General features: G+C 45.0%; 1 protein-coding gene across 5 annotated transcripts in view; it reads right to left on the bottom strand.

Moving 5' to 3' along the window:
• The window catches only part of LOC114028481 (E3 ubiquitin-protein ligase UBR4), a 147,511-nt gene that overhangs the window by 84,766 nt on the left and 48,769 nt on the right, over positions 1-13,976 (bottom strand). For all 5 annotated transcript variants that reach the window (XM_027842733.1, XM_027842730.1, XM_027842731.1 and 2 more), the window contains exons 37-50: positions 13,784-13,854; positions 13,546-13,693; positions 11,951-12,181; positions 11,306-11,476; positions 10,650-10,832; positions 9,315-9,473; positions 8,296-8,448; positions 7,401-7,628; positions 6,659-6,816; positions 5,732-5,903; positions 5,304-5,505; positions 4,229-4,392; positions 2,878-3,094; positions 1,267-1,483 (exon numbers count right to left, since the gene is read on the bottom strand). In XM_027842733.1, the coding sequence (XP_027698534.1) occupies positions 1,267-1,483; positions 2,878-3,094; positions 4,229-4,392; positions 5,304-5,505; positions 5,732-5,903; positions 6,659-6,816; positions 7,401-7,628; positions 8,296-8,448; positions 9,315-9,473; positions 10,650-10,832; positions 11,306-11,476; positions 11,951-12,181; positions 13,546-13,693; positions 13,784-13,854 (2,474 nt within the window). The remainder of the gene's footprint in view (positions 1-1,266; positions 1,484-2,877; positions 3,095-4,228; positions 4,393-5,303; positions 5,506-5,731; positions 5,904-6,658; positions 6,817-7,400; positions 7,629-8,295; positions 8,449-9,314; positions 9,474-10,649; positions 10,833-11,305; positions 11,477-11,950; positions 12,182-13,545; positions 13,694-13,783; positions 13,855-13,976) is intronic.

Genomic DNA, 13,976 nt, shown 5'->3' with positions numbered 1-13,976 from the left:
CACAAGTGTTTTATAATGAAACCAGTATCTTGCCATATAAAGCTCTGGCACAGAGAGAGAGAGAGAGAGAGAGAGAGAGAGAGAAGTGTGGAAGGGGGTAGCAGGAGAGAAAAGGGCAAAAAGGGCTAGAGAAATGGAGCAAAGAACAAGGAAAGGAAGGAGAAAGGAGTCAAGAAACAACTGTGATCAAGTAAGCTCTCTGACTGCTTATCTATGATCAAGCAGATAACACATTCTTCTTCCCATGGCCATAAACACATGGTAAAGAAAGGTCAGAAAGGAAAAGGGTAGGAAAGAGCAAGCTACGAGTCAGTCTGCAAAGCAGGCAACAATGACACCAAATGGGCACCTGAACTCCTCAGGCCAACCCGTCTTTACAGGGGGAGAAGCCTGCAGCCATGCAAGAAGCAGAAAGCAAAGAAGCAGAACGGCCCCTGTCAACAGAAGCAGGGTCAATGCCAAGCCACATCACTGCTCATGGTGCTCTCAGACACACATTCACTCGTGCAGAGGAAAGGAGGGCATACTAACCGATCCAGCTTGGTTAGGGACTCAGTTTCAGAACTTGGGGGGAAGCAAAGAAAAAAAGGAAAGAAAATAAGTGAAGCTCAGAAAAAAGTGGAAACCATAAATCAATATGGGGAAGGGGAGGGCAGGGAGAAGATGCTGTCAAGCCAGGCTCTTCTCGGGCTCTTATAAGATAAGAAAATCAACATTTCGCATTGTAAGATACCCGGCCAAACCTCCCTGCACAAAGCCAAGCACAAGGCATGTTTAAGGAGACCGTTGAACTGATCCCCAGAATGCAGAGGGCAGCCTCAGACCAGCAAGGCTGCTCCCACAAAAGTGGCTATTGCAGAAAGAGACCGGAGAATGGTAAGACGAGAGAGTCCAGGAGGACCTGCCAGCAGCATCTGCAAGACTGGCTCCCCAAATGGCAAGCTGGCCTGAGACTTAACTTTCTGTTCTATGCTGCTGATCCAAATGAGTTAAGAAAGGAAGGAGTCAGGAAATCGCAGGGGGAACTGAGCTCAAGGGTATCATCAGGAAAAGGGAAAGGAGCCTCAGGGGTAGACTGGGCTCCAGGGGTATCTTCAATTCTACCAGGGGGACACTGGACATTGGCAAATATGGTGAAAACAAAGGGCAGAGACTGAGTTCTGGATAGATGTTTTAAAGCACACTCTGAAGATATACAGGAGCATGGAGTGGGGAGGGGAAGGGGAGGAGACCCAGTTATGTCAAAGTTAAAGCTAAGGTTGGTACCTCTCCAGGACAGTCCCGCTGGAGGTGGCAGGAGCTGCTGTGTCACTCTCTCCAGTGCCATTGCCCTGGCTCACATTGGGGGGGCAGATATTACTGACAGAGGCAGAAGGGAAATCCTCTGGGGGTTCATCAGGCCAGCCAAACTGCTCCTTAGTCTTGCCGTAAATCTTGACAGCGTCTATCATAGTAACTCCTGCTGGATCCACTGAGGCCCCGACTGCAAAACAAAGAGAGAATTTAGGAGGCAGACTCCCCATACCCTTCAAAGGCAAACACTAGACTAGTCTACAAAGAGAAGCAAATCAAAGTGCCCCTAGGTTTATTCTTATGCTTCTTTTGCTCGCCATGCCAGCTTCTGCTCCTAAAACCTCCAGGACTCTCCACTCGACCACAAACATTCTTGGCTTCAGTAACAGACAAGCCAAATCCCCTCCTTGGTCCTGGGATCTCAAACAGACGTGCCCAGACTTAGTCACACTGTGAGGTCACCACCCCATACAACAGGACCACGGGCAGCCAGTCCTATACACACCAACCATCTCCAAGAGCGCTTTCCTAGTTCGATCACAGTATCGACCATTTGCTATTAGGCATGGCTGCATCTCCTGAAAACAACAGAACAGCCAAACAAGTAAAAGAGGAAGGCACAGATGAGCCCGTCTTAGCTGCATGATCAAGTGACCTAGGCAAAAAGCTCTCACCAGTGCGTGAACACAGGCCCCACTAAGTCTCAACTAGAAAAAGGAAGAACCCAGGGCTCCAGCCTTGGAACTCTTATCTGTTTAGATTGCTGGGCTCTCTGCCTGAGAGACATAAGCATACAAGTGACTACGCACAAATAAGATCTCACGGCACTACCCACCTCTTCTCTCATCTCTACTTTTCAAGTGTATCCTTTTCTTTCGTTATCTGGCTGGCTCTCTCCCCCAAATAAGATGGTGAGTTCCCAGGGAAGGGAGAGGAAGAGAAGAGTTATCACCATTTGCTTTTATATAGCGCCTACCATGCGCCTGGTACTGTGCTAAGCCCTTTTTGCAAATATTATCGCATTTGATCCCCACAAGTCTTTTAAGGAAGGTGCTATTATTATCCCCATTTTACAAGTGAGGAAACTAAGGCAAAGACAGTATAAGTAACTTGCTAGAGTCACACAACTAGTAAAAGAGCTTGGATTCAAATCCAGATATTCCTGATTGCAGGCCCAGCACTCTGTTCACTGCCCCACCGGTACAGTGCTGCCACATAGAGCTGACAACACAGATGACGACCTCTTAAGAATGTCGACCCGTTCCCAAGATACACCAAGCTACTGCTCAAACCATGGTACACTTCTTTGTTTTCCAAAAGAGACCACCACAATGTTTTGCATATAGGAGACAGTCAATAAATAGGTCATTTGACCCCTTTCCTCCTCCTTTCCCAGGTACCACCTGCCAAGGGGGAGAATGGCCCTAAATGCTGCTGTTCCACTGCCTAACAAATCATTCCAAGTCTGTCAGTGGTCAAATGCATCTCCCGGAGTTCACACCAAGGTGCTGTGCTCTCTCTTTATGCTTATCCCAAAACTGATGGCCACTCTTCAGAGGCCAGTGGAAATGGCCTGTGACTCACTGAAGATACTCAGCTTCTTGTCAGCTTGCAGCGCTTCTTCTCGGGTGAACGGGAAGTCAAACCAGCGTGAGCGCGTCAGGCTGAGCTGCATGGTGCGGCCAAAGATCTCGATGTACGAGGGGGCCCGTTCGACAGCCTGGGTCCCGATCTGCAGGCGCATGCCCGTCATCACCATCGTGTTGTTGTTGTTGTTCACTTCGATGGTGAAGCCTCCAGGCTGTGAGAAAGGAGGCAAGCAGACACACAGAGCTTTACCTCGGCCAGCCGGGAGGGGAGGGTGAGGCACAGAGAGAAAGAAGGAGCAACGGAAGGACCTGCTCTGGTGGCTTCGTAAAAAACACGGAAGGGCTACCAGACGGGGAGCCACCAACTATCTAACAGCTCAATCAGTAACTGAATAGGTCATTTCACACGCCACTCTCTAGGATCCTTAGCTGTAAAATGGGAATAATAATTTCCTCCTTGCTCCTGAGGCTCGAGAGACCAAGACACAGGATGAATAGCCAGCTGACATGCTATATACTCCTCAGTTTCAGACTTCCCAACCCTTGCTCCAAGCCCAACCAAAATTAGCTAGTGTTTCCTAATCTCCCCTACCTGATCTCCCAACACTATCCACAACTCTCTTGGCAATGTCACAAATGGGCTTGTGGAAAGGGCATTCTCCTGCGTATGTGATATATAGAGACTACAGTAGAAGAGGTTAACCCATCTGCTTCGTATGCTTATCCAAAAGTTTAAAAAGTCCACTTTTTTAAAGTCATTCATTTATATTAAAGGATAATCACAGCTGGTAACTACATTTTTGCTCTCTGAAAAGAAATTTTTTTTCCAAACAAATGAATACTATGGTACCTCTCAGAAAGAGCTGAACTCAGGAAGGACTTATATGAACTGATGCTGAGTGAAGGGAGCAGAACCAAGAGAATATCGTACATAGTAACAGCCACACTGTGCGATGACTAACTTTGACAGACTCAGCTCCTCTCAGCAATGCGAGGATCTAAGACAACTCTAAAAGTCTCATGATGGAAAATGTTCTCCACATCCAGAGAAAGAACTCTGGAGTCTGAATGCAGATGGAAGCACATTATTTGATCTCTTTTTTTTGTTTGTTTCTTCTTTCTCATGGTTCCTCCCGTTCGTTCTACTTCTTCTTTATAACATGACTAACGTGAAAACATGTTTAATAAGAATGTATATGTAGAGACTATACCAGATTGCACTCCACCGGGGTGGGGGGGAGAAAATTTAAAATGCAAAAGCGTATGGAAGTGAATGTTGAAAACTAAAAATTAATTAATGTTAAAGAAAGAAAGAAAGAAAGAAAGAGGCTCAGTCCAGTGCTCACCTTGGTGTTGGCCACATACATGCCTGTGGAGTTAAGCCGGTGTTTTATCTGCTGTGCATTGTAGACCTGTAAGAGGTCATTGCCACCAAACTCCACATCTGTCAGCTGCTGGTTGTGCTCGAAGAAGTCGATGGGGAAAGTGACCTGGCTGGAAGTTCGAGTAGCTGTGTGTAGAGAGCAAAGAGAGATGTCAGAAAGCCGCAACACCTGTCATCTACACTAAGTCTGTTAATATCCACAAGACTCCTGTCTAAAATCATATTCAGAAACCTCTGCTTTCTCTGTGCCCGAGTAGCCCTGTGAAGTCTGAGCTCAGCAGCCCACAGAGGAGCTCAGGAAGAGCAGAAACAGCAGATCCCATTTCTGTAGCATGTTTCTCACCATGGTTATGGGAGTGAGGGGGTATAAGGGTTATTATCCTCCTTCTACATAGGACTCAAAGAAGTGAAGGGACTTGGTCCAGGTCCCAGGTGAGTGTCAGGGCCAGGACACAAAGCCAAGAGTGACTCACAAGTCCCATGATCTTGCTACTATCCCAGGATGTATCAGAGAAGATAAGTCATTGTCCTTCTTTACCTTGCCAACAATCAATTCTAGGACTAGCCCTGTCATTGGTAAGAGAAGCTCGCTGTTAGCCCACTTATCATTAATATTGTCTCCTGAGAAGTGTGAGTTACATCAAGCCATCCAATAAATATGAATTGCCAAGACAAGCCCAGCGCCAGTCTTTGAGGAACTCTCTGCTCCAATTCAAACACTTCAGCCTCCCTAAGGACAATGGCTTCATCATTTCAGAGACACGGGCTAATAAGTTCTTGGTTGCTTGTTGGAAAATCAACCCACCTTGCCGCCTCCTTTCTGTTCATATAAGTCAGTTCTCCTCTGAATACAAGGAAATCCATGTTTCCCAAGGATAAAAACCTGAAGAGCCTGCCCCAAACCCAATTCAAAGCTAAAGCAAACATGTATTTGACTGCAGATTAAGCTGCTGTCCTATTGCTAACAGGTGGCTATTATATCCAAATACTTCTCAAATAGTTTAAAAAGGGACTGGGGGTGAGGTTTTGGGCCTTACTAATGGCTGCTGCCTTGCGCTTTCGGACAGGTTTCATGATGCTGATGACACTGCTGGGCTGCAGGGAAGGCTGGAGCCAGTAGGATGTATTTTCCACATTGGCCATGTAAATGCGTAGGCTGCCATCCTCACACAACAGAATCATGGTTGTCCTTTGCTGCTCATTGCAGGCTGTGTGCCGGATAGCAACCATGTCCTGAATCTGGGAAGGAATAAAGGAGGACAATTATCAGCCACCACAGCAATTAAAAAGGGCTTCAAAATTAAGAAATCATGGCACAGCAGCAGTTCCTTCTTCCTCAAAGAAAGAGGTCTAGAAAAAAAATGGCCAAAATTCTTTTTCAGGCCTTCTACATAAGGCTAGAGAATTGATCTGCAGATACAGCAGAAAAGGTTCATGGTCAAAGACAGAAGGAACTAGTACCAACCTTCGCTTTAGCTGGCAAAGTCTTGATCTCCTGGATGAGAAAAGTATCTGGTTTCACCATGATCACCAGTGGCACACCTGTAGTTTGCTGAACACAACACACCAAACCAGGGTGGTTCATCACCTCAGACCACTGGCAAAGAGCAGGGGAAGTTTTACTGCCACCATTAGTACTGCAACAAATAAAGACAGACCCACAATAATTTAAATGGCAATCATCAAACACTAATTCTATACGTAAACCAAAGAATGAAGAAGTCTCTTCAACAGACTACATGGATTAATAATGAATAAAGATGGTGTATGAAAGGAAGAAAGGAACACAAGCCTGATCAACCAGATCAGCTAACTCAACTCTGGTCATTCATCACTGGAGGGAATGATACTGTATGCATCCAGCCCATCTTTATGACCCAATTCTGTTCTGGACTAAATACACATTTTCCTTTAGCCCCAAATATAACCCCCTGGAGACGAGGGCATGTATTCATATCAGAATTAAGGCCAACTGATAACACTGCTGAGCAACCAAATTCAAATATGACAATATGTAGCCCTCCATGTCTGCCCTCTGGCAGACAGATAAGAGTGTGAAACTCCCTGCATGTTCCATGTCTAATGCTCCAACTTTATATATAGCAAAGTGTGTTTCCTAGCATGAACAGCTGAGTGTTTGTTCTCTTAATTTTATCTGAAAGTGGGGGATCAACAGAAACACAAATGAGAGGGAACTATAAAGCAACTTTTCCAACGGCTCTAAACCTTTATTTCTGCCTTTAAAAATCTGAGGACTACTTTCTCACAAAATCCTATTATCTAGAGACTCAGCTTTGGTTTCCACACGAAATACTACAAAAAACTTCTTTTGCTCATAGCCAATACCAGAAAGGGAATGCTCATGCCCATGAGCCACAAAGCTGGCTCCTACCTCTTAACGCTGATGGGGAAGAGCCGCAGTACCTCCAACGTGGACCTGCTGATGGTGGCTGCGAAGGATTTTCCTTGACAGTAGCTGAAGAAGAGCACCTGCAGCACGTGGGAGTAGTAGACAGACACGCCTCCTCCTGCGACCTGGCTATTGCTGTCCTGCCGGGGCACAGACCCAACACTGTACTGAGCAAAGCACCCAGACAGCTGTAACAGGCCGGCAAGCCTCTGCTACTCCTGCTTGCCAGTAGCTCTATCAGACTCTTGTGCCAGGGCCAGGCTATCTCATGCCAGCCTCCTTAACAGCTCCATGGGCTACTGCAGAGGGAATATCTCCAGGGGGAAACTTATAACATAAACCTTGGGAACTGAGGACAGTGGATTGTTAGGGTCAATCAGTTTCATCCTTCAGGACATCAATATGTGTTTAAGATCATGGGAAAGAAGACTTCAGGTGAGAAAAAGAAAAAACATTCTTTCCCCATCTCATGGATAAACTGCTGGAGAGGCGACATGGCAGAGGTGAAAGCATTTTTAAGAGTCAGAGGCCCTGGGGCCAAATACTGGCTCTGTTCCTTACTCCCTGGGTAACATAGGATACATCAATTTGCCACTTTTGACCTCAGTTTCCTCAGCTATAAAAATGGGATGTTAGACTCACGGATCTCTAAGGGTCTCTTCCAATCCTAAATCCTATGATCCTAAATAATTGAGGGCAGAGAAAAGAGAAAAGTCACTCTAACCTTCAGGTCTTCATGATTGACTTCCAACACATTTGTGACATAAAAAGGCCCATGCTGGGCACTGCTGGCCTCCTCCATGAGCTGACTGTAGATGTAGCCAGCTGAGGACATTATAACAATAATGTTCTTCCCCTCCTCATTGAAGAGAAAAGCAACGTCTCTGATCTTTGAGCTCGGCAAGAGAAAGTAGAAGGTTGGGCTCAAGGCATCAACAGAGAGGTCGTATATCTGTAGGGCAGAGAGAGAAAAGACTAAACAAGAAGCCAACTCTTGGTCCTCTCTGGAAGAACCTCACCTGATTCAATAGAGGCTAAACCAACCAAGGCTGCCAGGCTGAGTTGGAGACTAGTAGACAAAGGATTAGAATGAGTTTTAACTTGGATTTCTCATGCTTGGCAAAAGCAAAATGAGCCACTGAAATCTGTTAGTCCCTAATGGATCTGAGGCAACGCCCTTTCAAACACTAAGAACTGAGACAAAAGATGGCCTAATTTACCATCACAAAAATATCAATCTGGGAAGGGAAGACCCTCAAAGCTTCTGATCAGAACAGAAAACAATTACTATTTACACTCGTTCCAGGCCATCAAAACCTAATCAATGAGTTACAGAGGCTTGTCATCTTGACCTATGTCTTGCCGCTGGACTTCGATGACTCTGGAGGAGAGAGTGAGGCTGACAACTTTGAGCAGCTCTGCCTCACTCAAAAACAATTCACACGCCAAGTCAAGCCATCACCTTCATGATGTCACTGGTACTCTTGGAGAATAAAGGATAAATGACAACAACAATAGGTCACCCCCACTGAGACGCTTTCTGAAGCACACTGTTGGCTAGCAGAGGGTCCCAAACACCACAGGGTCACTGTACCAACACTAAGAAAAAGAGAGAGTACCTTGACAAAGTCTGCAGTAACGATGGCCAGCTCTGTCTGTGAGCCAGGTAACCACACAGCTTTGATGATAAAGTTTCCTGTTGCCAACTGAGGATGCAGCACCAAGTGGTCAGAAACGGAGCCTGAGCTACTGAAAGTCAGCACGTGGCAGTCCTGCACCCAGCATGGGGACAAAGAAGACAAAGCATGGTCTGATTTATTCCTGCTCATGTCTCAGAAATCCCCCTTTCTTCTTCGCCTCTCAATCAACTTCCGTGCCTGGAAACAGAGACTTCCACTCGGCTGTGGAATGTCTTTACCTAGTCATGTAATCTTCTCCCCCGTCCTCAATACTTCCCACCAGGACTTTCTAGGCCCATTCGCAGCACACGAACATCCTCATCCCTTCTGCCCTTTCAAGATATAGTGCAATGTCCACCCTCCCCACTGATCTCTGCCCGCCCCGCCCCCCCACCCGGGGTCAAAAATGGCCATTCTCTCCTTGGACTTTGCAGGCCACTTTACTTGAACATTTATGTGTTTCTCATGATCTCTTCTGTATGATAATCATTTGTTTACCAATTGTCTCCCCTGACTAGATTTAAGTTGTAAAAAGACAAAAATGATTATTTATCTGTCTCTGTCCTTAGGGCACTGTACACAGTAGGCACTCAAAAAAGGTTCACTGAATTTGTTGAAAGGAATCCTTTAAAGACAACCACTTAAACCGTCATCAAGAAGTTTTCAAACTCCTTGCAAGAAATAGCCAGGTAAAGGACTTTAGAAAAATATAATCTGCTCACTAATTTTACCTAAAATCAAAACACATCAATAGCCATAAAACAGAAGGAACAAAGGGGGCATAGAGGCATTTATTTCTCTTCAACTCAGTACAATTATTAAGCACCATTATGATCATCATTGAGAAGAATACAAAAGAGAGGGTCCCTGCCCTCATGTAGCACATAATCTAATAAGGGAAAAACATCAAACTCTCTACAAAATTCTAATGGCCTCCCAAATTGACTCTATACTCTTACCTTCAGTCCACACACAGCAAGGTAGTCTTCCTTACAAGGATTTCCAGTGAGACTTAACACAGTGAAGGGGACTGGTGCCGATGCCAAGCGGGTGAGGGTCAGCTTCCTTTTACTGGAATCTGCTTGTTTGAGGAGTGCAGAGAGCTGCAGAACAGTAATCTGTAAAGGAACATGGCCAACATATATTCCCAGCTCTGATACCATCAGAAGACACAGAACCTTCAGAAAAGGGCATGATTTCTTCCTTGTCTCTTGTGATGAGGACCCTCTGCTACAGTTTTATTTGGCAGCTAAGCAAGAAAAACCTTTGTAATATTATAAGGAGTCAAGATGGCAGAGTAGCAGGAAGCAGTAGACAGCACCTTGCCTACCCCCTCAAAAAATTCCTTCAAACATAGCTAGAAAATGCACCAGACTGAATCCTGATGGGGAAATCTAAGCAAAGGTCACAGTAACTTATTTTTCTAGCATAGAATGGCATAGGGAGATAGAGAGATCTGTAGACAATGAGGACAAGCTGTGGCTAGGATTGCTGCATGCAGAGTATTCCAGTGCCCAGGGAGAGGCTGGGCACATAGAAAGGAAAATTAGATTTCCTGAAATTAGAATTTCTTAAAGAAATGAAATAAGAACTTTTAAAAGTTTAAAAATGTCTGTCACTGAAATGAGATTTCCAGAGGATGCCCATAAACTGGGGAATGGCTAAACAAGTTATAGCATGTGAATGTGATAGAAATGATAGAGAAGGTTTCAGAATAACCTGAGAAGACCTGGATAAATGGATGTAGAGTGAATCACACAGAAAGAACCAGGAGAACAATGTTTACAATGAAAACAATACAGTAAAGACAAATGCCTCTGAAAGACTTTAGAACTTTGATCAGTGTGTTATCATCAAACACAATTCCAGAGGGCTAATGATGAAACATGCTACCCATGCCCTAAGAGAAAGGTGAAGGACTGAGAGTATACAGTGAGAAAGTGAGAGAGTGAGAGAGTGAGAGAGTGAGAGAGAGAGAGAGAGAGAAATATAGATATCTATCTTTATCTCATTCACTCTGTGTGTGTGTGTGTGTGTGTGTGTGTGTGTGTGAGTGAGAGAAAGAGAGAGAGAGAGACAAGGAGACAGATAGCAATTTGTTTTGCTTGATTATATATATTTGTTGATACAAATATGTTAAATGTTTTGTTTTTTGTTTTTCTTTTGCTCTCAAAGGAGGGGAGGGGAGTAGTAGAGTTGGGACAAGAAGAAGAGAAGGTGAATTTTTGTTTGTTGAAAAAAATAAAATATAAATAAAAAAACTAGGGAGTGAATAAGGGAACTGGAGGATCTACCTTGCCCTTTTCATGGCTGACAGCTAAATGTTGGCGTCGTCCATGGGGTGAAGACAGCACACACATTGCCACACGTCTCAGCACGTGGGCACTAATGAGCTGGCGAATGGTCTGGCCCTGGTCTCCACTGTAGTTCATGCGGACGTTTTCAAAGGCACCTTCCTGGGAGCCTAAGGTTGGGACCTACACAAAGGTGAGAAACACAAATACCCAGTGATAATGTAACCAAGTGATAATGTCCCAGTACTACAGCTACCTTTTTAAAAATAAGTGTAATATACAACCTGTAACAAGTTGCTTACTGTCTCAGGGAGGAAGAAGGTGAGGGAGGGATAGAGAAAATTTGGAACTCAAAAAAATTTTTTAAATAAATTCTAAAAATTGTCTTTACACGTAATTGGGGAAAAATAAAATATTATTTAAAAAAACAAACAACCGTACTCAGGCACAATTTATGTGATTTATGTACCATAGGAGGTTAAAAAGTATTCGAGGGCTAGAAGAGGTATACAGTAAGATGACAGATTGTTTATGACTATATACTCATCCTAAGAAGGTAGAGACTACATCCTAAGTGTATTGGGTATAGCACTGGGCACAATCTGGTTGACAGTAAGTTCACTGGTCCCCGCATTGCCTGGCTCACTGGCACTCACCATCAGCTGGTCAGTCATCTCTACCATTTTGTCCAAAGTGTGTAACTCATTGAGTGCCTGCTGGGCCCGGCTGCTGCTGCCCATAGCTGAAGCCTGCTGGAAATTGATCTGAATGGCCTCCATGAGGAAGCCAAGCATGTCTAACACCAAGGGAGCGAAGGAGAAGTTCGCCTGAGGAAAAAAACAAATGAAGAAATGAAAGTGCACAAAGATGATATATCATATCTGTGACATCTTTAAGAGGAGGTATCATTACAATACACTTCTCCTCATTCCTAGCCCAACATACCAGCCATTGGAACAACCTACCAAGGCTTCATTTGATTTGTGTAAAAACTCAAGACTTCCAACCTCACCTCTCCTTTCGTGGAAACAGCTGCCAAACTCAGTGTGCTGCTGACTCGTTTAACTGTTCCAGTGTCCCTCCCCCCCCATGCTATCAGGCAGCAAAACCATGCTGAGGTGGTAACTTCTAATGGTTAATTACAGCTGCTTCCGCCACACATAAGGAGAAACTTGAGGTGAAAATTCTGTGACTCCAGGTGACAGAATGTACCTATGGATGACCAAAGTCCAGAGACCCTCTTCCCCTGCCTCCCTCAGACTCTCATTCCTGATCCTGGGTCAGAAATCTGGGAAGCCCACCTGGGTCTGAAGCTCTTCTCGGCAACCTTCCACACTCCGGCACAAACTGCTCTTCTTGGGCTTCTCCTCATCAGCAACTCTGCCATCACTGATAGTGACCTTGGCCTTGTCTGCTGGCGACGTGCTGCTGGCATGGCGCACTACACTCTCAGAAACCCGGGGCTCACTCTGGAATGCTGACTCCTTCATTGTGGAGCTCATGCCACTGCTAGGTGCCCTCTTCACCAGAGCCTGAGAAAAACCAATCCAAATTCAGAGAGTCCCAGCCCTAACCACAGGACCTCGGGTCTACACCACCTGAGACCCTGGGGCGCCTAATCAGGGGAATGAGTTACAAAATCTTACACCTCAAACTCATCCCTGGATAGGAATCCCCCTCTACAGCATACCCCAAAAGTGACACAAAGACCTCCAGAAGAAGAAAATGAACAGCCCTTAAGCCAGCCCAGTCCACTTTCAGAGACCTCTAACTGTGAAGTTCTTCCTTACATTAAATCTCAGTTTGTCTCTCTGAATTTCCCTCTGAAGTCAAGCAGAACAAGCTAATCCCTCTTTCATGTGCTAGTACTTCAGATACAGGAAAACTAACATCCCTGCTAAGTCTTCTTTACTCCTGCCTACCTCCTTCAAACAATCCTCACATGACACAATTGAGGAGCTTCCCCATCCTGACTCCATTCTCCAGCCGTTAAACAGCCTCCCAAAAATGTGGTGCCCAGAAATGAACACAACATTCCAGGTGTGATCTGAGCAGGGCCTAGAAGAAGCTCCCGCATCCTAGACAGGATGTCATCTCTCACAGCAGATGAAAGCTGTATTAGCTTTCTTGGCTGTCATGCACTATGGATTCATACTGACCTTGTCATTCACTTAAAAACCCCATATCTTTTTCAGAACAACTGCTATTACCCATGCCTCCACTGGCGCGTTACTTGGGAGGTTAACTGTACAACATATTCTATTAGGTCCAATGTTTTATCTAGCCTGTTGAGATCTTCTGTAAGCTTGATTCTCTTGTCTAGTGTGTGTCTAGCTTTACACCATCTACTAATTTTGGTCATGATGGCCTAAATGCTGTCCTCCCAATTATTCACTTATCATGTCCTAATTTTGAGGATAACGCCTCATGAGCCCCATTCCTCAATATTTCCCTATCATCATTTGTCAGGCTGGGCCTGAAAAACTAGATCTGGAGGTAGCCTAGGAGAAATGACAAGAGATGATGTACCCTACCTACGGCCTATGGCAGCAGCACAAGATAGACTCTTAGAGTCATCATATGTTAGTGTCAAAGAAGATCTTGGGTTCAGATGTCATCTCAGAGGTCATCCTGCCTAACTTCCTCATTTTGCAGAAGACACTAAGAATCTAAGAGGGAGAAGTGACTTTCAAAGGGTCACACAACAAGGTAGGAGACAAAGCTAACTTAAGAATCCAGAATGCTCCCAAGCTAATCCAATTCTGCCTATGACACTGCACTGGATGTCACCAGGAAAGCAAATGGACTAGACCCTTGTGTGTCTTGGTACTTCTCTCCCAGTCTGTCCTAACCGTCCAATCACTTAAGAGCACAACAAGCATTCTGGCCCTCTTACCAAACAGCTACCATCTTCCTTGGCTCCACAGTCACAGAAGAAGGACCCATACTTGGCATAGGAAATCTCGTGATCCTTGTGGCAGACCTTAGCACACACTGTGCACACACCGACCCCATCCACCATCTTGCAGGTGTGACAATGGTACCTATGGAGATCAAAAATCCCCAAATGAGTGAAAAATCCCACCAGGCAAGAAAGAGAAACTCCTAATCTCATGGGAAAAGTGCTCACTTACCAATGCTGGTTCATGAATTCTTTCTGTGTGATAGTAAATGTGCATAGCTTGTTACAAAGAGAATCTTCATCCTCCAAAGTAAAGAAAAGTCATTTAGCCAGAGACACACACACACACACACACACACACACACACACACACACACACTCTCTCTCTCTCTCTCTCTCTCTCTCTCTCTCTCTCTCTCTCTCTC

This window comes from Vombatus ursinus, unplaced genomic scaffold (genome assembly GCF_900497805.2).
Source record: "Vombatus ursinus unplaced genomic scaffold, bare-nosed wombat genome assembly UNPS02014884.1, whole genome shotgun sequence".
Lineage (NCBI taxonomy): Eukaryota > Metazoa > Chordata > Mammalia > Diprotodontia > Vombatidae > Vombatus > Vombatus ursinus.
Note: the sequence above shows the minus strand (reverse complement) of the source record. Positions and strands in the feature narration are given on the sequence as shown.